At 41.3% G+C, this 22,018-nt stretch overlaps 1 protein-coding gene across 1 annotated transcript; it reads left to right on the top strand.

The window, feature by feature from the left end:
- The first annotated feature begins 15,212 nt into the window (after positions 1-15,212).
- Positions 15,213-21,135, top strand: B2M (beta-2-microglobulin). Its single transcript, XM_014847073.3, has 4 exons — positions 15,213-15,471; positions 18,737-19,012; positions 19,596-19,623; positions 20,611-21,135. The coding sequence occupies exons 1-3, from the start codon at positions 15,405-15,407 to the stop codon at positions 19,607-19,609; spliced, it is 357 nt and encodes a 118-aa protein (XP_014702559.1). The 5' UTR covers positions 15,213-15,404; the 3' UTR covers positions 19,610-19,623; positions 20,611-21,135.
- The last annotated feature ends 883 nt before the right edge of the window (positions 21,136-22,018 follow it).

Genomic DNA, 22,018 nt, shown 5'->3' with positions numbered 1-22,018 from the left:
TGTGGCAGCCTGGGCCAGGGCTGGCTTACTGCCCCTGACTTTAAGAGTCCTAGCCCCTCCCCGGCTCTCCTGTTAAAGGGCCAACCACTGCCTCTTGGGAGAAATATGAGAACATAATATTACAATAAAGAAAGCTCTTGAAAGAGCAAGGAAAATAAACTGCATTTTTAACCATCCAAGGTTGTAAGTGCAGCTTATTGGAATCAATATTTGGGAGCAGATGTTTAAAAAGAGGATCCCTGTTTTCCACAGCCATCATAGGAACTTTGTGAGGTTATGTTCCCCTCAATCCCTAGGTTTTGCTCCATCAAAACTAGATAGGAAAGCCCTGGGTGGATCTGAGATTACCTAGCAACCAAGTTCTCAGTGCTTCAGGGCAGCATCTGGTAACGCTTGCCCTTCACTGGGTCCCGTAAGCTTAAGTCTGCTGCCCGGCTTAAACCGACTAGGGACCCCTCTGAATTTAGAAGGTAGATCTTCAAGGTGAAACACTTTTGCATAAGTTACACAGACAATCTTTTACCTTCTTGGCTGCTGTAATGGAAAACTGGTCCAGAAGCTCAGGAGTAAAAAGAAAACATAACAACAATAAAAACAAGCGTGTTAGTACCACTGGTTGGCAAACCCTAAGACTCACCTGAGCCTCATCTAGCCCCTGAGTGATCCTGGGTCATGTGCCCACATCCTGTGTTCAGCTGAACTTCACACGACTTTGTAGAACTTCTCAATAAAAATAAAAACGAAGCTAATTTCTCTACATCAAAAATGCAAGTTAGGGCCCTGTCTTCCTGGTTTTAGGACCATGATTCTTGGCGCCTCTAAAGAAAAACATTTGTTTCAAAAATTTGGCTATTGGTCAGAACTATATGGTTGGGGGAAAAAAATTAAGTAGCTTGAAAGTTACCAAAAAACTTTTCAGATGTCTAAATTGGGTTCAGGCCTTTTTGGTCATGTTATTCAGCTGTTTTTCTCAAGAACTTCCTAATAACTCACGTTGGTATTATTAACAAACGGGCCCAATGGTGAATTTCAGTGTTCTGGAAGTAATTTATTAGGTCGCTGTAGAGACCAGGTCTTAAGGAGAGCTGCTTGCTCCCTGCGGATTTTCATTCTGAAAGCGGTCCCTGTACCAACTAGCATCAGAGCAGGTGGACTGGAGCTCATTCTTTTAAGATCATAGCCCTGCCTTGGCTGTTCAAAGTTTCACTTGGGACCTAGTGACTTTTGGGAAAGTCCCCTTTCCTTGCCCGAAGTCTTGTATATCTATGAACCCCTTAGATTTTCTAGCTTTCTGCCATAGTTTAACTGTGCTAAGTTTAACTAAGCCAAGCCTGTGCTAGGGTTGGGGTACAGCGGTGAACAAGGCAGATGCCGCCCACGGCCTCTTAGAGCTTCCCAGAAAATAAGAAGTACAGACAGGTAAACGAGACTGTTGGATCAGATAAAAGATCCATTAGACATGTTTACATTTACTGAATGCAACGTGTAAGGACTGTAGGGGGAGATTTTAAATCCATTGTTTCGCTTTCTGTAATGGCTGTATATCTATGCCAGTTTTCAGTTTCTTCTTGAGTTGGTGTTGCAAAATTATATAATCTTCTAGGAGTGTGTCCACTTAAGTTTTCAAATTTACTGGCATAAAGTTGTTCACGGTATAAGAGTATCTTTTAAATCCATAATATGTTTGTACTTTGTCTCCCTTTTTATTCCTAACGTTATTTGTGTATTAGCCTCTCTTTTTTTCTTCTTTCCAAAGTTTTTCTATTTTTATTAGTCTTTTCAAAAACACCATACATAAGTCAGAATTTCTGCAGGAAATAGTACACTCAAATTGGATATTCTGAGTAGAATTTTAATAAAGGGATATTTGTAAAGGTGTAGAAAGAGTACAGTGCAGCTGTAAGGACGAGCACGGTACCCTGAGACTGGGAATAGTTGGTTGTTACCACTTGAGGGCAAAGGCAGGAAGATGGAATGGTTACCAGCAGCTGGAGACAGAGAAGGCTTCCTAACCGGCAGATAATTTCAACATCCGTGCACATGGCCTCCAGTGTGGCTGCACTCTCCTAAACTATATCCATTCTTTCTGAGATCTGCTCTCTGCTCCCTCCTCTTGCCTCTTGAGGCGTAGGTGTGGTAAAGTCTCCCCACTCTTGCTGCCCTCAGGGTACTTCACTGTCCTTTATGAATTTCCTTTAACCCTGCTCACACCTTGGTTACTATGTCCTTCCCCAAACTCTCCTCAGTTACCCTGCTTGAATGTGCTATTTGTTTCCTGTCAGGACTCTGCCTTACACCATCTGCAGCCTGCTGAGCCATTCTTTTCTTTGTCCTTGTTCAGCTTCCTCTCCCATCCCTCAGTCATCAGCGATTCTAAAACATAACCCTTGCCCTTAAGTCCCTACACAATTCCTCTCTCTTTACTCTCAGCAGACAACTTCACCTCTTATGTTATTGAGAAAATAGAGGCCTCTGGGCTGGTCTACTTAAATTTATACTTGGAGGAAATTTATATGCACCACAGGCTGCCCACCTCATTCTTCCAGGGGGGGTGGCCCTCCTCTTCAAGTCCAGCCTCTCTGCCTGGATCCTATGCCCTCCGACCACTTCAGTCAGGCTTCTCACCCCTGTCTTCAGCCTCTCTATTTTTTCTTCTTTCTTCTTCTTATAGCATAGCATAGAAATATTGGGACGTGTTCATTCTTAGAAGCAAAATCCCTTTCTTGTTTTTGTTTCTTATTTTAACTGCCCCGTATCTCTCTCCTACCCGATGAACTGAACTTCTCCATTTCCTCAACTCACATCATTCCTTCAACCATTGCTCTCTGGCTTTTGACTCCATCACACTGAGAGCACCAGGGGACAGATGGACATAATCCCACAAGCCCCTCAACCTTTGCTATGTACAATTGACAATTTTTCAACCTTATGTTAGTACTCTGCAAACACACCATCACGACAAATTCCCTACCCTCACTTTTAGCCTGATGCCACCCCTAAACACTTCTTGGATTATAAAAAAAATCTGGAGCTAGCACTACTCATTCACTCCTCAGCAACTATTCTCAATTACCAGCGATTTCTTAACTGGAAGTGCAAAAGGCATGTTTCAGTCCTTATCATAGACGAAGTCCCTACAGCATTTGACACTCTTGATCATGCCCTCCTTACATCTCTTGTTCTCCCACAGCTTTGTGATGCTTCAGTCTCCTGATCCTTGTTGTACCTCTCTGGTCATCTTTCTTTGGCCTCTTTCCTGCTCTTCTCATCCTCTTCACATCCTTCAAATGTCCTCTTCTTCATGCCTCTTCTCTTTCCCCTTTACATAGAATATTCTTAATCTGAGGGTCCCCTAAAATTGTGTATATGTTTGTATGATTTTTAACATGTCCTTTTTTTTCCTGGAGAGACAGTTTAATAAATAAATAAAAGCATAGGATATATTGGAGTATATGAGGAAGCCATTTGGTTTAAAACTAATTCGACCTGACCTTGTCTTTTTTCCAAAAGGGACTGATGTTGCCTATTGAGCATGATGGTACATCTGCTTTAAACATTTACAATGTCCCAAACACAAGAATGATGCCCTTAAAGACAGAGATGTAGCTTCCCCCGATATTAGCATTTCTTTAAGGATAAGCATCTCTTCCTAGAAACTAAGGATTAATTAATAACCTGCTGTGCTGACCTTGTAACCACTGACCTGCTGTGCTAGCAAAGCAATCTTGTGACTGTTGTAAAAGGGATACTCCCATTGTATGTGATGTATGCTCTTTATTCCAAGATGAAATATAACTCCTCTTTGGTGTGCTTCCTTCCTTGGGGATGGAAACCCCCCCAGGCTAGAGTCCTTGGTCTTGGCTCATGATAAGCTCTCCCCAAATTTTGATTTATAGATTGATTATAGATTATTTGCATCGGCACAGTCCAGAACTTTCATCACATTCTCAAATGGATCAAGAATCTCCCCAAAAGCTTAAGTCCTCTGCAACTTGGTATCCCTGGGCAATCTCATCCACTCGTGTTTTCCTCCCTCCTACAGGCCGATGATTTCCAACTCCTTTTGCCAGATCTGACACTTCCCAACATAAAGCACCTCAGTGGTTTTCATCTTCTGTCCTTTACGTATGGCATAAGGCCCTCTAAGATCCAACCTTGACTGCCTCTCCAGCTTCCTGTCTTCAAGCTCCCTGCCTTCTGGTTTGGGTTTCAGAAATAGTGAACTGCTTTTAGCTGTGTGGGGAGAGAGGGATTCTGAGGGAGCCCTCTCTCTAATTACTCTGCACCAGGAAGTTTCTCCTGGCCCTAAGGACCTCTTACCCTTGGTCTGGGAGTTAGATCCCACTGTTGATTAAAGAGCCTTCCTGGCCCAATTCTTTCTGTATTTCTTTTCAGTGACACTAAACATGTATATCTTTGCAGGTAAGGTATACTGTTGCTGTTGTGTCCCACAGGCAACATAAATTTGCAAAGGAAGAGTTATTTTAATTGGAAGGTGATTTCAGATGCTTTAATAAAGTATCTTATTCTGATATTCTAAATATTCAAATGGGGAAAAAAATTCAGCTCAGGCTTTACCTCCTCCAGGAAGGTTTCTCAGCACCCTCCTCCCTTCCAGGCTAGATGAGGTACACTCATTGGCCCTTACATCTTTTTCTCGTTGTACCTACCACACTGAGTTGTAATTCTGTTTCTGTATTTGTCACCCCTACTTGAGAACAGAGATGTGTCGTCCTCATCTTTGTGCCTCCAGCACTTAACACAGTATCTGCAACAGAGAGGGTTCTCAATGAGTGTTAATTGAGCTGAACTGAAATGAAAAATGATGGTCCTTCCCCTCACAGACTTCTTCGGATGGGGTTTCTTGCCTGACACCTGGGTGTATCCTAACTCAAGCCCACTGTCCACATTGCTCCCAATCAATGTCATTCTTAGAAAACAAACCTCATGACGCCTAAGCCAGAATCATAAAAGACACATAGATTAGACTAAAAAAGTAAAACTTCTATACTGAAGACATATTTATGACAAAATAAATTCTTATGGAGCAAAGATTTAAATGTTTAAAAAAAATTAAATCTCAAAAATAATCAAAGAAAATAAGTCAATTTTTTAAAATGTGAGTAAGTAGAGAAGGCCCTTCTAACCATGACCCCAAGTCAATAAGCCGTGAAGGATGACTGATAAATTTGCCTACATAAACATGCAAGGCATCAAATGGCAAAGACTATTGTAGGGGCCAGCCCGGTGGCATAGTGGTTAAGTTCATGCGTTCCGCTTCAGAGGCCCGGGGTCTGCCAGTTCGGCTCATCAAGCCATGCTGTGGCAGCATCCCACATAGAAGAACTAGAAGGACTTACAACTAGGATATACAACTATGTGCTGGGGCTTTGGGGAGAAAAAAAAGAGGAAGATTGGCAACAGCTGTTAGCTCAGGGCCAATCTTCCTCACCAAAAAGCATACCTTAAAAAAAAAATCGTAAACAAAGTCAAAAGAACTTTATTTTGATTTGGTAATCTTAAATCTACCTTTAAAAACTATTTAAAAGAACTTTTAGGTGAAGATTCTTTTTATTGTTTCTGAAGATTTTGAGGACTCAGTAAAGGAACTATTTATGTTAAGGCCACATCCTTTTAGTAATATTTCCTTCACAACTGCTGGTAATCAATATTATCCAATCAGCAATCAAGTCAAAATTAATATAACACTGTTGATGGATAATACAAAGATAAGATTGCTATTTTCTCTCATGTTTACTTTTAAAATCCTATACTTTAGTTAAGTGCTGAATGCCCGTTACATAGAATATCTGCATCCTTATGAAGACAGAAATCTTTGACCACATTCTTCAAAAAGAAAATTTGTTCTGATTTAAATAAGTAAAGCATGACTTTGTATTTTTAATTAATTATCAAAACGTGAGTGTCTTAATCCATTTGGGCTGCTGTAACAAAATACCAGAGACTGAGTAGCTTATAAACAACAGAAATTTATTTTTCACAGTTCTGGAGGCTAGAAGTCCAAGATGAAGGTGCCAGCAGATTCCATGTCTGGGGACAGCCCACTTTCTGGTTCTCAGATGGTGGGGTGGCTTCTCACTGGTCCTCACAGTGTAGAAGGGAGGGGGCAAGGGAGCACTCAGGGATCTCTTTGATAATTGCACTAATCCCATTCAAGAGGGTTCCGCCCTCATGACCTAATCACCTCTCAAAGGCCCCTCTCCTCCTTATACAATCACCCTCGGGGACAGGATTGCAACATATGAATTTTAGGAGAATGCAAATATTCAGTCTATAGCCATGACCTTTGGAGAATATAGGCTAAATATATAAAACTACTATTTCTTTTTTACCAATATTTTACATTGAAATGTAATATTTGGTTATAAAAATCTCAAAAATGTTATTGTTTGTCAAAACCATGCTTCTATTTTCATTATAGGAGAGGTGCATGTATAGATAGAGAAAAGTTGAGACTTTGTCTTCCAAATCCTTAATCAGGTAATTCAACTTTTGGTGACTAATCTGTAATTGCCACATTTACAAAGAAACTGTTGGGTAAACAGATTGTTTGGTGTTGCATTTAGGCTCAGTGTTCATTTACATAAATTACATATGACATTTGGAAAATTTTTTCAAACTTAGGAAAATGCAGTTCTTAATAGGGCTTCATTGAAGTATACCTAAACTCTGCAAAATATTTCTGTTATACACATAAGTACAATTGCATAAATAAGATTACTTAGACAAAAGTAAAGACTTGCCTTTCACATTCAAATTATATTTGCTTCACACAGAAACCTGCCTGAAAACAATTTAGAAGAGACTATTAATGCTCTTGACTATGGCAGTTTATTGCATTTTTCAGCCCTTTTTAAAATATTAAATAGTTGGAGTTTTAAGTCCTACTTGTCTTCAAATAGATGTTTAGCATAAAACTTGAATGGCTGACACCACCACCATGACCACTAAATTGTTTGTGGACCAGAATCGATTTTATCAAAGTTGCTTCCCTTATGTATTTCGATCATGAGCTTCAAATGCTCTAAGCAGAATTTAGGTTTGACTACATTTACTTAACCCTGATATGATGCTGATGATGGTTCCAGGATGTCTTCTGCTTTCGTATCCAACACATCTGTGCCTGTAATATATTTCCTCCTATTCTTGCTCCTGTTCCTGCATATTATCCAGAATTAATTCAAAGAAAGTCACCTTTCAGAAATGGTGCTGAATATACAATCACCAACGTCAGTCTCTACTGTGTGTACTCCACCTAATTTCCTTGTTCAAAAGCTGAGGTTTTACTTCCTGGAGAGGCAAGAAGAAAATCAATATCCTTTCTTGCTTTATCTGAAACTTGGTAGTCGATCTCCAGCGAGGCCATCAGGGATTTAGTCTTGTGCATGTTGCCATCAAGGAAGGCTGAGGCTGGCCCAGGAGCCGGCTGGCTCTTGTCAACCATCCTGTTAGACTGGAAGAAGCTGATCCATCCAAGTTGGCTGAGAATCTCTAGAGGGTGGTGGCAAGTGTCCTCAGGGCTGGGAGCATAGTCCAAGAAAGGGAGGGCTCTGGGACAGTCACTTTCTGAACCCTTCTCGGCCTCTGCCCCTTCAGGACCCCCTTCCTCCTAATGTTTTATTTTGAAAATTTTTCAATCCTGCAAAACAGTTGAGAGAAAGATAAAATTAACCTCTATGTATCCTTCACCCTCTGGTAACCACCAATCCAATCTCTGTCTCTATGTGATTGTTTTTGTTTTTATCTTCTACATATGAGTGAGATCATACAGTACTTGACTTTCTCCCTCTGACTTACTTCACTTAGCATAATGCCCTCAAGGTCCATCCAGGTTGTCACAACCTAACTTCCTTTTAAAAATACAAAGTAAAACAAGGAGATACAATTTTTCAATGATAATGACCAGCTTGGGGAAGAGTGTGGGAAGATGAGCATCCCCTCTTAGTCTGTGGTGGAGTGTAACCTGGTACAGTCTCTGGAGGGCAGTTTCACAGTGTGTAGGATGAGTTATATAGGAAAAAACTGGAAATGTCCCCAGTACAGGATGGGGTAAAAAAGTATGGTATATTTATATAATGAAATACTATGAAAGCATGAAAAAATGATATATCTCTCTATTATTACAGAAATATATTCATATTAATATATTTATTATTTATAAATAACATCTAATAAATAATAATTAATATATAATATATTGTGTTAATATATTATAATTTAATATAAATAATATCAGTGTTTAATTAAACATTAAAAACTAAATTTATTTTATAATTGAATTAATATAAATATATTAAAGTATATAACAATACAAAATTAACTCTACATAGATATTAACATATATATTATAATGACACATATAATATATAGTCATATATATTAACATATATAATACATATAATTATAGAAATATATTGTCAAAAATATTATTGATTATTGATATCAATATACTGATATATCTATCAGTTCATTAGCAGTGGTTATCTTTGGGTGGTAGGATAACAGGTGATTTCTATTTTCATCTTTATTCTTACCTATATTGTCTGAACTTTTCATAATGGATATGAATTTTATAATTAGAAAAAAACTATGTGGAAAAGCTTTTTAAAATAAACAAAAATGCCCAAAAGACAAACAACAAGGGAAAAAACCCAGTTCTGTTGGCACCTGCATCATGGTCTAAGGGCCAAAGTCCACACTCATTTCCGTGGCACCAAAGCCCTTTGCAGGACCTTTAACCCTTCTAGGTGGAGTTAGTTGCTTTCCCGGAATCATAATCTATTCATATATCTATAAACCAGAGTCTATGAACTCCTTGAGGAAAGAATTTTCCCCAGTGCCAGCCCAGTGCCCAGCACCTAGCAAGGTGCTCAGTAAAGGTTTGTTGAATGACTGAATGATTGTGGTAAACCCTGAGACCAGATGGATAGGTTGGGGCCAGCCTAAGAAGAAGGAAGCTAAAACTCTAAGGCACCTTTGTCCTGGGGACTAGAGGGCTCCTCTTGTTACTCTCATTCCCTGTGTGACACTGGCAACAGCAGGTAGAGCAGGAGTGGTTTGGCCCACTTGGTGTGTGGTGTCTGTGAAACAGTCCAGAAATGGCAGTGCCAGCTGGGGCTGACCCAGCTCAGTGGGGGCAGTGATAGGAAGGGAGGACCAAGGCTCCTGACCAAGCCAGGTTTCAGGAAAACTCCTTCCCCCTCAGCTGTTCAGCTGATGATAGCCCTGCCTCAAACATGAGTCTACCCAAAATACTCTGTGTGGCCAGAGTCTGGTTAACCAACAGGTAACTCTCCTTTGAAAAAGCAAATATTTATACTGAACAAGGCTCCTGGCAATGAAGGCCCAAAAGTGCATGTTTCTGGAAAAGGGGGATGAATTGGTTTATTTCTTGCTGCCTCAACAAATTCCCACAAACTCATTGGCTTAAAACAACACAATTTATCATCTTGCAGTTCTGCAGTCAGAAGTCTAAAACAAGTCTCATGGGGTTAAAATGAAGGCAGGGCTGCTTTCCTTTCTGGAGACTAAAGGAAAATCCGTGTCCTTACCTTTTCCAGCTTCTGGAGTCAGCCACATTCCCTATGGCCTCTTCTTGCATCTTTAAAGCCAGCATGTTGCATCTCTCTGACCGTTCTTCTGTGGCCACATCTCCCTTGGACCACAGTCAGGAAAAGTCCTCCTCTTTTAACAACCCATGTGGTTATACTGGGCCTACCCAAATAATCCTTGACAATCCCCTCATCTCAAGGTCCTTAACCTTAACCACACCTGTAAGGACCTTCATGCCACGTATGGTAATACACTCCCAGGATCCAGGAATTGGGACATGAAGATCTTTGTGGGGGGTGGGCATTATTCTTCCTACTACAGGGCATGATATGGAGAAAAGTCTAAAATTCTTCATAATAAGGAGCTAGTTCTGTATACAATGACATGGAAAATATCCACGATATATTTTTAAATGAAAATAAGCAAGTTCAGTAAATATGTATGAAATGATCCCAATTTTGTGGAACCTCCCCTTCCGCTCACTAAACTCTGAGTGTATGCTCACTGAGCCACCTCCCACCTGTCATGGCCTGGCTTCGGGGGTAGATGGTGGAGCCCACGTCACTCACTCACACCCTCAGGGCACTGGGTAGACAGAGGGGGCAGTCCCACCTCAGGTTTTGCTGTCAGTGGTCATTAGATAAACAGATTTTTGGCTAACAATAAATACAAATAGTATTTTAGCAAACTCATTTGTGGCAAGTTGATCTACAGTAATAATAACAATGATGATAAAAAAAATGTATCACTAACTTACCAACCTTCTATTTACTGGCTACCTCTTTTGTAACTTGACTGCTCCTCCTGTATGTGTATGGGTGGCTCTTATGTATACATCCCTCACGTTTCTGGGCTGTTTATTTTTTTTTTAAATGTCTGACTCTTAACTAAACAATTCTTTGAAGTCCTCTTTTAGGAGAAGAGTTTAGAAAGGTTCAAGACATCAGAGCAGAGAGCATAGGCTCTGATACCTGTCCAAATAGCAGAGGGATAGCCAGACAGGACCACACACACTAAATGGCCAGAGGCAAGTAAGCAAGCTGGAAAGTGGGAAGCGGGGCTTACAGCAAGAGTCTTGTAGTTATAACTTTAAACTTCTTCACCTTCCAAACTACATACAAAATATATCCGTGGATAGTAGGCAGCAAACCTTAACCATGGTTTCAGAGGGGAGGAGACACAGGGGGAACTTTCACTTTCACTCAGTAGACCTCTAATTGTTTGCATTTTTACAAGGGGAATACAAACACGTGTTGGGCTTGTAAAATAAAAACTACTTTAAACACTGAGGTTACTTCTGGGAAGAGAAGTTAGGATTTTATAGTTTTGTACTGCTTGACGTTTTTTACACCACGTTCGTATGATTTTCCCAATAAAAACATTGGCAACTGATACACACAAGCCTGGGAGGCAGCTTCCCCACCAACCAGATAATTCAACTCTCTCAACTGTACTCTTCTCATGTACTCTCTCTCACATAGCGATAATAACACCTACCTTATATGCATCTTGTGAGCATTTTTTTTCCTCCCATGTATAGTGTCTGACTTAGTAACTATTAATAAAAAAAACAACTCCCTCTCTCTGTTCCATTTCCTTTGGGCCTGCTGCCTTTTAGGTAATGGCTCTCAAATTTGACAAGTCAATCAGCTTGAGCACTGTAGGTAGTTGCTAATACATGAATTATTAAGCTGATTTTAATTCCAGACTGGACTCTCCTGGTGGGCAGGGCCTGGCATCTTCTTCCTCTTCATTGTTCCAGTACTTACATTTGCCACAAAGCCTGAACTCAACCATTTGCTGAATTTAATGAAATTTAACACAAAAGACTGAGGATTTCCAGCCCCTAAGCAGGCCAAACCAGGATGTACTTTTGAGCAGGCAACAATCTTCAAACTCCTTAAATTAAACCATTTAACAATGGTCATCTCTGGGTTGTAGGATTACGGGTGGTTTTAGTTTTCTTCTTTATAGTTATTGGTATGTTCCAATTTTCTATCATATGCATATATTACTTTTATGAGCAGAAAAAAAATAAAAGTCAATTGAAAAAATAATACTACATATCGTGGTGCTGGTTCCTGCTTATCTACTCCCCTCACCTTCTCATATGCTTCTAATCCTTGCCCTGATCGCCAAGCCATCCAATGAACCCCTTCCCATGAAAGTGCCCGAAGTGATTTTTAGTGAAAATTATGAGGCCTTTAGAATCAGATGGTCCAGTATTTGAATCCGAGCTCAGTGTGAATGTGAGCAAGTTTCTTACTTCTCTGAGTCTGTATTCTTATCTGTAAATGAAAGTAAAACCTACCTTCTAGATCATTGTGTAGTTTGAGTCAGGAGTTTCCCAAACTTTAACATGTATATGAAACATCCAGAATGTTGTTAAATGCAGGCTCTGATTTAGTATGTCTGGAATGGGCCCAAGAGTCTACATTTCTAAGAGCTCCTAGGTGTTGCTGATGTTAGTGATGAAAGGCCCACACTTTGAATTGCAAGAGATTAATGACAACACTTGAAAGAGCCCTGGCACAAATGTCCTACCTAAGCTTGTTCCTCTCCTCTCAAGTGGGCCTGGCTTTCTGGCTGTTTGGATGAGATCATCTCAGAAAACTGCTGGCTGAGATGCATCAGGTGTAACTCAATTCATTTGAGCTGTAACCTCTTTCTATTTTTCTCCCCACTTTAATATCTTTTTTTTTCTTTGCTGAGGAAGATTTGCCCTGAGCTAACATCATGCCAATCTTTCTCTATTTTTTAGTATGTGGGCTGCCAGCACAGCATAGCCACTAACAGAGCAGTGTAGGTCTGCGCCTAGGAACTGAACCCAGGCTGCCAAAGTGGGAGCACTGAACTTAACCACTACGCCACTGGGGCTGGCCCAATATCCTTCTTTCTCTTTCTGTTCAAGTACTTCATTCTTCTTTTGCCTAAAAACAATACAGGTATCCGTGCTTTTAGGGTTTCTTTTTTTTTAAAACAGCTTTATTGAGGTATAATTAATACACAATAAATTATACTTAAAGTGTACAATTTAATAAGTTCTAATATATGTATACAGCTGTGAAACCATCATCAAAGTCAAGATAAAGAACATATCCATCACCTCCGAAGTTTCCTCCTGCTCCTGATGCTCCCCCCGCCCCCTGGAAATCACTCATCTGCTTCCTGTTACACAGGTTAGTTTTATCTTTTCTAGAGTTTTATATAAACAGAATCATACAGTATATATTATTCTTTGTTTGGCTTCTTTCATTCAGCATAATTATTTCACCCATCTTGTGTGTACAAATAGTTTATTCCTTGCTTATTGCTGATAGTATTCCATTGTATGGATATCCACTATGACTTATCCATTCCACATTCTGGAAAATATTTACTATTTTGAATAAATGTTCATTTAAAAAATTGTTTAGGAGAGTCATATAGGCAAAAAAAAAAAAATCCATCTGTTAATCCCACTACTGGGAGATGACACTATTAAATTGCCATGTTTGTAGACTTCCAGAAGTTTGCCCTACTAGGCAAACAGTCCTCTCGCTTTTAGAAAAACAGATTTATATCTGATTTTCACCCTCACTATTCAAAACATGTCATAAATGGAAATCCAACAACAATATAGGAGTTCCCCAAACATAGGAAACTGAAAGATATACTTTTCTGTCTTCACTGTTTTTTAGTGCTTTTAAAATTGGTTTTCTAAGTGAATAGGTCAGAATCTGTCTTTAATGAGTTTTAAGTATAGTATTTCTCTGTGATGTGGTAAACAAGGAAGTCAGAGGTGAAAAATAGCCCTGTCTCTTCCTATACTTCCAGGGCACTAGAAAACAATTCAACACTAAATGTCAGGACTTAAGAACCTTAAGTGAGTTAAACAAACAAAGAAAAAACAAACAAACAAATGAGAAGGACAGGAGTGTCTTTACGCATAACTTTACATATGACAATTATTCTTTTTTTTCTTTTAAAGATTTTATTTTTCCTTTTTCTCCAAAGCTCCCTAGTACATAGTTGCGTATTTTTTAGTTGTGGGTCCTTCTAGTTGTGGCATACGGGATGTCGCCTCAGCATGGCCTGATGAGTGGTGCCATGTCCATGCCCAGGATTCGAACTGGCAAAACCCTGGGCTGCCAAAGTGGAGCGCGGAACTTAACCACTCGGCCAGGGGGCCGGCCCCGACAATTATTCTTATATTTCAAGAGAGTTATAGACAGAGCTAGGAGAAAAACCATGTAAATGATATTAATAATTACACTTGTTAAATATTAGAACATTTATAATAGAATATAATGTTTGTAATTATAATAAACATAATGTGTACACTTGTAAACATTCTAGAAACTCACTGTGTGCTAGGAACTGTGAGAGGCTCTCTCTGTGTGTGCATCGTCTCCTTTCCTTAGGTCTCTGGAGAGTATTCTCCTTCCTCCAGTTTAGACATGGCGTCCATAACAGGGACTACTGAAAGGTCTAAAAATCCATACAAGAAATCCAGAAGATATTTGTTGTGCTCCTTGGGGAAACACAACTCAACTCCCTTCAACTGAAAACCACGGTGATTTCCAAGATCTCTGCCCCTCCCGCCCCCCGATTTATTTCCTCTTCTCACAGTTTCACTCAGAAAAGTCCCACGGCGTCAGCCACCATATGATGGCAGCATCTTTCTTTATAGTATCCCCGAAGTGTAGGTTTTCTTAATGAGTCTGTATAACATTGTCACGCTTTTATAGTCAGTAGGTTTAACTTCTTTGGGCCCAGGGCAGTTGCAAGCCAAATTCTCACAACTGTGGAGTCCTTCATCTTGGAAGTATGTGAAGCATGAATGCCAGTGCCATCAGGCCTGAGTTTGGATCCTGGTCTCTTAGCCTTTGTTTTCTCTATACATAAAAATTAATGGGCTAAGTCCTGCCTCCTAGAGTTTATTCACATATTCGCTCATTTGTTCGTTCACTCACTCATTCAGTGTACGGAATACCTACTATTTGCCAAGCACCGTTCTAGTGTGGGAATTTGCGGGAAATGAGGTACCTAAAGGAGCCTGTACGAGCCTGTAAACTCTCAGACTCTAAGGAAACAGTTACTGCTTTTACTATCAGTGGTTGTTTTCCTCACAAATCAACAAAACAGAAAATTACCTAAACAACAGCGGGATGATACAGAAAAGAATTTCTTGGCACAGAGCTTTCCAAAAGGAAATTTTTCCCTGAAGGGATTCAGCAAGGGAGAAGATCCTTATTCACTCTGGACCCTTGTCTGAGCCATCCTCAGGAGGCCTCGAAGTTCCTGGATATTTTTTTGCCTCAAGAATCCAGAAACCCTACAGCGTATTCCCGGGCTGTAATTATTAACCGAAGTTCTTATATCTGTCCTGCACCAACCATCCTCTATCTATGCTCTTAATTTTTTCTGGGCTTCAGTTTTCTAGAATGAAAATCGCAGGTTCTAGGCTCCTAAGTGGCTGGAGCATGGTAGGCAAGTCACTTAGCATCTCTGGGGCTGCTTCGCAAAGCGAGGGCGCTGGACCAAGATGCCTCCAGACTGAAGTTCTAAGATGGGCGGCCTGCACCCCAAGTTCTGGCGCGCACCCCAGATCGAAGGGCGACGATTTACAGACAGGTCCAACCCATGCCTCCCTAAGCATCACGAGGCTTTATAAGAAAATGAAACCGAAAAGGGTAAAGTCCCTCTTTCTAACCTGACCGGGCGTCGCGCGCTAGGAGACAAGTGACGGCCACCGCGGGCAGGGTTCTGATTGGCGGCACGCGAGGGGAATATAAACGCGAGCGCGGGGCCGGGAGCTCACTGCTGCGTCCTCTGCTGCTGCGGTAGCTATGGCTCGCGTCGTGGCGCTCGTCCTGCTCGGGCTACTCTCCCTGACTGGCCTGGAGGCCGTCCAGCGTGAGTGTCCCCTGCTGCCCTTCCCTCCTCCCTTAGCCCTTCCTTTCCCGCCCCCCACCCTCTTTGGCAGTCCCGACATTCTCTAACACACCAGTTCCCAAGTTCTCCTTCCCGGCCGGGGACCAGCCCGGGGCTAGGTCTCGGGATGGGGAAGCGGTGGGGTGGCCGTGGAGGGGGGACGGATTTCAGCTCAGGACACAAGCTTTTTTTTCTTCCTTCTCCGGGAGCGGGGTCGGGGGAGACCTCTGGCACGCTCCGGCCGGGTGGGTCGGGGCTAAGTTTCGGGGTGTTGATAAGCTTCCGAGCGACCGAGGTGGGGGAGGGTTTCTCTTCCGCCTTTCGCGGGACCTCTCGCTCCCCGGGCACAGCTGGAAGAGAGGGCGGGTAGGTGGGTCCCAAAGGCGTGGACTTGGGGGCTGTGCATGGGTGCAGACAATTGTCTTTGCGGGAGGCACCGCCTGGGTAAGTCAGTCCGAGGCAACGCTGCTCGGCTCGGATTGGGAGGGCTTCGGGCTTCCTCCCTGCGCCCGCTAGGTTCGCATGCCCCTCCACACTTCCTCACGAATATGGAACCAAACCATGGTGAGGAATCATTAATTCACTTGTTCCCGTTACATGTCGCTTTTCATAATAATCATAAGAGCTACCTGTTAGTGACAGCCGGGGACATTAAGTGCTTTATCTCATTTAATTCTAAAATGTGCCTATGAAGTAAATACGTTATCATCAGCATCTCACAGATGAAGACACTGAGGTATCAAGAGTTTAAGTGACTTAATCACACAGGGGATAAATGGCAGACAGTCGAGCCTGACCAGAGCATTCTGCGAGTTGTGCGCCTTTTGGCTGTAATCCTTTCGTTTTTCAGAACCGCCTCCCCACCTCCCTGTGTCAGGTTCTACAGAGCTAGCTGGGCGGCCATGGGCCCCTGTTGCCTTTTCTTCCCAGAAGGCTTCCGTCTTCTTTGGCTCCTTGCCTGGTTCTTTCCAAGATGAACTGAGCCTCTACTTTCAGTTTTGAAAATCAAACATTTATCAGTCAGGGAGGTCATAAAACCAGTGACGGGGTAATCAACATGGTTACTCAGATTGTCTCTGTAGGACACTGTAGATCTTGAGCACGTTCTAAATACTCGGCAACACACCAGAACCTCTCATTTTTTCCCCTCACAAAGGGCTCTGTGAAGCAGGGTTTTTTAGTCATGAAAAAAGGTATTTAATTTATAATTTATTTACAGAATACAACATAATGTCTATATCATCGCTGTTATTGATATTTGCTACCGACTGTAGAAATCTTTTGAAAAATAACAAGATGACATTAAAAAAATCTTAATTTGAAAATTTCCAAAGTAATACATGCCTTGCAGAGACCATTTCTGGAAGATACACGAGAAATGAGTAATGGCAGTTGTCTCTGGGGGTCTATCTTCTGCTCTGTCCCACATTATGTATAGGTTTTGTTTGTTTCACTATGGGCATAAATTATTTTTCAGTTACACTTCAGAAGCTCAAATATCTCTCCCAAGTCAAAAAGCCAATAAGTGGCTGAGCCTAGATTTAAAGTTAGGCTTGTCTGATACTCATCCTCCTCTTAGAAGAGATTATTGTGGTGTTCTTGCAAAACCTTGCCTGACTCTCTCACAGAGAGAATTCTAGGCTGGATGAACCTGTGCTCTGATTCCTTTGGTGCTTATGTTCTAATTATTAGAAGCTCAAATGCAAAGAGCTTTCTGATTTGTCTTCATTTTTAATTTTATGGAAAAAAAAATCAGGGCTTTATTGGAATCCCCAGTCCAGCTCTTGATGGTACTGGTGACCTTTCCTTTGATGATAGGTGTTTCTAGACAGATATATCTGGTTACAGTAGCCTTGTATTCCTCTCTTCACCACTTCCTGGACATGGAGGAGGAGCTTCCCTCTAGTAATCATGTACCCTGAATGTATGTGTATTTAAAAGTGAATCATACACATGTATAGTGTCAATCTGTATATTTAGTAGCAGTAACACTTCTCTTCATTTTGGATGAAAAATATAGAGTGTGTAATATTTTTTCCACATCCGCATGGATGGTCTAGTCGTGCATCTCATTTTGGAAACCACTGTTCTGTAGCATTATGCAATGTATTCCCAACCTGGCTAGTTATGGCAATCACTTGAGGGTGCTAATTAAAAATGCAAATCCCACTCTGATAGGCATTACTCCACTTGGTCATAATGGAGAGTATGTTCTCTCTCATTGGCCATAGTCCTTACTCTTCTCTACTGTTCTTAAGCCCAACTCATTCATTTAAGGTATTTGCCCACTTCTGTAGGCATTTAAGTTTTGTTTCTTTGTTGTCTAGCTCATGAAATCAGGTACAAAATCAGATAGGGGTTTGGTGTATAACTCTGGGCAGGATGAAAAGGTTGTGTTTTGTAGGTACATACTTTGGGCTGACTATCTTAGGAATCTGAGCAAGGAGATAATAATAATAACATCTGCCACTTACAGAGCAATTGAAATTGCTGTTTTTGCCAGGCACTGTATTAGACACTTAATACATTTTGAGAAGTCAGATAGCTGTGGATCTAGTCAGGACCAGGAACCAAAAACAAAAGAAGTAAACATAAGAAAAAACATTGACGGAGCTACAACAAGGAACAATAACATGGTTTTTTTTCCTTTTTTTGGTGAGGAAGATTCACCCTGAGCTAACATCCATTGCCAATTTTCATTCTTTCTTTTTTTTTTTTTGCTTGAGAAAGAGTAGCCCTGAGCTAACATCTGTGCCAGTCTTCTTCTACTTTGTATGTGGGATGCCTCCACAGCATGGCTGATGAGAGGAGTAGGTCCACGCCAGCGATCCGAACCCCTGAACCCTGGCTGTCAAAGCAGAGCGCACAGAACTTTAACCACTTGGCCACAGGGCCGGCCACCCAACATGAGTTTTTTGATGTGGCTGCTATCGAGGGTGTATGAAGTTTGAAAAGTAGTTTGGGGCAAAATCATGTAGACTCTTGATTGATGTGTTAAGGAATTCTGTGGGTGCTGAGAAGTCATCAAAAGTTCTTGAGAGCCTCCATAGAAAGGTTCTTAAAGATTTGTCACAATCTCTGGTGACAGACAGAGCTTCACAGAAGCTCATTTGGCCAGAGTGGAAATGGAATTGGGAGAAATGGATGATCAAATTTAAACACTTTGTACTTAATCTAGCTTTAGATCAAGGTGGTCCCAAGTGAAATACTCTCCAATTTTCATTTGTCTTTCCCTGATGTTCTCCAGGTATTCCGAAGGTTCAGGTTTACTCACGTCACCCAGCAGAGAATGGAAAGCCAAATTTCCTGAACTGCTATGTCTCTGGGTTCCATCCGCCTGAGATTGAAATTGATTTGCTAAAGAATGGAGAGAAGATGAAAGTCGACCGGTCAGACCTGTCTTTCAGCAAGGACTGGTCTTTCTATCTTCTGGTCCATACTGACTTTACTCCCAATGGTGTGGATGAGTATAGTTGCCGTGTACAGCACTCTACTCTCAAAGAGCCCCTGATAGTTAAGTGGGGTAAGTTTTCAAATTCTTTCCTTAGCTGCTGACGGTTGTATCTGAGTCTAGCCACAGCATAAAGCTGTTTTGGTATATATAAGTATATATGCACACAAATCTGCATACTGGGATAGTCAGGGAATGTTATTAAAGCTCTGATTAGTGGCAGCTTCTGTGAGACCTCTGCACAGCGTGGTCTCCGAAACAGTAGTTTCCCTGAAGCGAGCAGCAGCAGCGCTTGCACAAATGCCCATGCACCCCCAATGTTTCTCACTTACTGGCTTCCTTGGGCTTTCCGGACACACTCACAGATACTTAGGACCAATGAGAGCCTCAGGGAGGCACAGGCCTTTGTCTGTAAGCCCTGCTATCCTAGCACCCTACCATCCTGGACTCCTCCAGTAACCTCTGGCAGGGCTGGGATCTGAGGCTAGTAGGCAGGAGGGACCTACTGGGTAGTTCTAAACAAGGTATTCCTGGGTGGGACAGCAGGCTCTTCTGCCAGCCTCATTTATAGCAGTTTTACACATTGTTAATATATAGTATTTTAAAAGTAAAACTTACTGTTTTTCTTTTTCTTTCTCTGTTTTCTTTTTCATAGATCGAGACCTCTAACCAGCATCATGAAGGTAGGTTTCTAACCTTAAGAAAATGCTTTTTTGTTTCACTATCCTGGAGACTATTTACAGACTGTTCTAATATGACACCCTCACTATATGGAGGACATTAGTAAAGCTAGCATTTCAGCAGGCAAAGAAGAATCCTATGGGGTCACATTCCCTTGTCCTGTGGAGTGACAGGAGGAACGTGTGTGGCTCCAGGGGTGACTCTGCCAGCATCACTGACCCTCTAAAAGGAGGACAGAGGAGCTGTTGGTGTGGTGACGGGATAGAGGCAGCTAGTTACCCACACCACCTGCAAGAATTTGATCCTTCTTCTGCCATTTCTACATTGGGCATCTGAGCCTTCAAAAATGAACCACTTTCTTCCTTTGCATAGCAGTTACTTTATTATCTGGCCAGAAGAGAGGAGTGACATGGTTCTGCAGATGCCCCGTTCTTTCAATCTCTTGTTCAGCCTTAGTGTGATTGCCTTCTACAGGCTCCCAGTCCAGTAGAGGAGAGAAATGGAAACAGATTGTTATAGATAGTTGTAATAGATGTATCTACAGGGACCTCTAGCAGCGTGAAAGAGGGAGGAATTGGACTTCTCTGCATCTTTGGTTGTAGTCTAGAGGTAAAAAAATCCAGCCTTTCAATGAAAGTCTATTCTACAGAGTACCTTGATACTGAAAACCTATTCATATCTCCTGTTATATTCTAAGACAGGGAAATTAATTTGAGAGAGCATCATGGAGGTTGGGTGTCCTGCCCGGAGTCACACAGTTACTAAAATGGTGGAGCCAGGGTCTGAACTCTAATAACAGCATTCTTTCCTTTAAGGTTATGGGAGAACCAATGGGATGTGCTTTTTGTAATGGGTCTGGAAAACTGTCTTCAGCTACTTCTTTTACAAACAGTGATCTACACAGCAGAAGTTAATCAAGTTTGATGGTGCGATGTGTAATCCAAATAAAATAAATGTATTTGCTAATAAGCCTTTTTTCTTTTTTTCAGGCTTGAAGATTCCTCATTTGGATTTGACTAGTTCCAAATTGTGCTTACTCTTTAATACTTACATACTTTCATGCTTTATGCACATAAATCAGGAAGCTGTACTGATGTTAATGCAAATATTAGCTTCTTTATAACTCTACTTTGGCCGCTATGTCTCCTTGTTTGACCTGTGTGGGCAGGTAGCTAGAGGGAGATCCTGGCAGCTTAGAAGTGGGTGGGAAAGAATTCACATGTTAAACATCAACATTTTGGTCAGATATGAACTCTTCAGTTTCTTGTGCACACAAAACTGGATAACAAGATAGTTATGTAGGTTTAGAGTTAATCTTCAATTTGAATACTTTGCTTAGAATTTGAGAAAAATTTTTTGAAGGATAATTTTCAGAAGTATTGGAAATTTGTTATCATGGATGATTTTTTTTGTCGAAATTCATATTTACCTCTTACACCTGTTTAAAAAAAAAGACATGGTGGAGCACATTTTGATTTTTCTGTTTCACTAATTAAAACAATGGTAAAACTTGATGTGTTCAGTTTCTTCTATATCACTCCCCCTCTGACCCCTTTGTTTTCAAACAGGAAAACGGTCTTCAAGTGTCACTTGGAGAAGAGTGTAAACCCCTGGGATATAGGGTTTGGCTCACAGTGGAAGGGGCCTCAGCAGTTTGCATTTTACAGATGAGGAACAGGACCCCAGAGGAGTTAAATGACTGAGTCAGGGTGGTACTGCTGTCTGCTGGGAGACCAACTTTTAGCCAAAGTTCTGTTCCTTGGGCCAAGACAGGAGGAGTATGCAGACTCTAAGAGGGTGCAAAAGCATCTGGAGGATTTCATATTTAACAGTAATAGATAGACTTTGGGTGAAAAATACTAGATTTTTAAATTCAAAGCATAGGTTATACATGATAACTAGCTTTGTGCATTTGTTTATTTGATCAAGAATTTGAGTTAGGTAGTGCTAGGTACTGACAAGATGAATAAAACACAACATGGCTCTCAAATTGCTCAGTTTAGGAGAGGGGCAGACGTGCACTCTATCAATGAAAATACATCCTGATAAAGAGTGTGGCACAGGTATGCCCAAAGAACTAGGTGATAGGAAAATGTGTTCAAGGGATGACAAAAAACTTTAGGTAGGTGTTCGGGAAGCCATTTGCTTGAGCTGAGACTTGGTGGGTAGTAGTTCTCCTAATCGGTGAGTGGGGCCTGAGCTTTCCAGGCAGGGGGGCAAATTGTGAGAAGTACAGAGGTATGCCAAGTGTGGGTAATTCCAAACAGTAAAGCAAGAGTACCTAGGGGAAGACTTGTAGGCACTCAGCTGAGCAGATTGAGGGGCGACTGACTTAGAGCAGTAACTCTCCACTCTGGATGCACATTAGAATCACCTGTGGAACTTACTGAAAAATAC

Source organism: Equus asinus, chromosome 2 (genome assembly GCF_041296235.1).
Source record: "Equus asinus isolate D_3611 breed Donkey chromosome 2, EquAss-T2T_v2, whole genome shotgun sequence".
Taxonomy (NCBI): domain Eukaryota; kingdom Metazoa; phylum Chordata; class Mammalia; order Perissodactyla; family Equidae; genus Equus; species Equus asinus.
The sequence above is the reverse complement of the archived record's forward strand: the minus strand, read 5'-3'. Positions and strand labels throughout refer to the sequence as shown.

What these genes read in the sequence shown, in the direction of transcription:
- B2M (XM_014847073.3), top strand. Translation starts at nt 15,405, where the DNA reads ATGGCTCGCGTCGTGGCGCTCGTCCTGCTCGGGCTACTCTCCCTGACT. An exon ending in TGGCCTGGAGGCCGTCCAGC is followed by an intron (nt 15,472 to 18,736) that starts GTGAGTGTCCCC and finishes GATGTTCTCCAG; the next exon opens with GTATTCCGAAGGTTCAGGTT.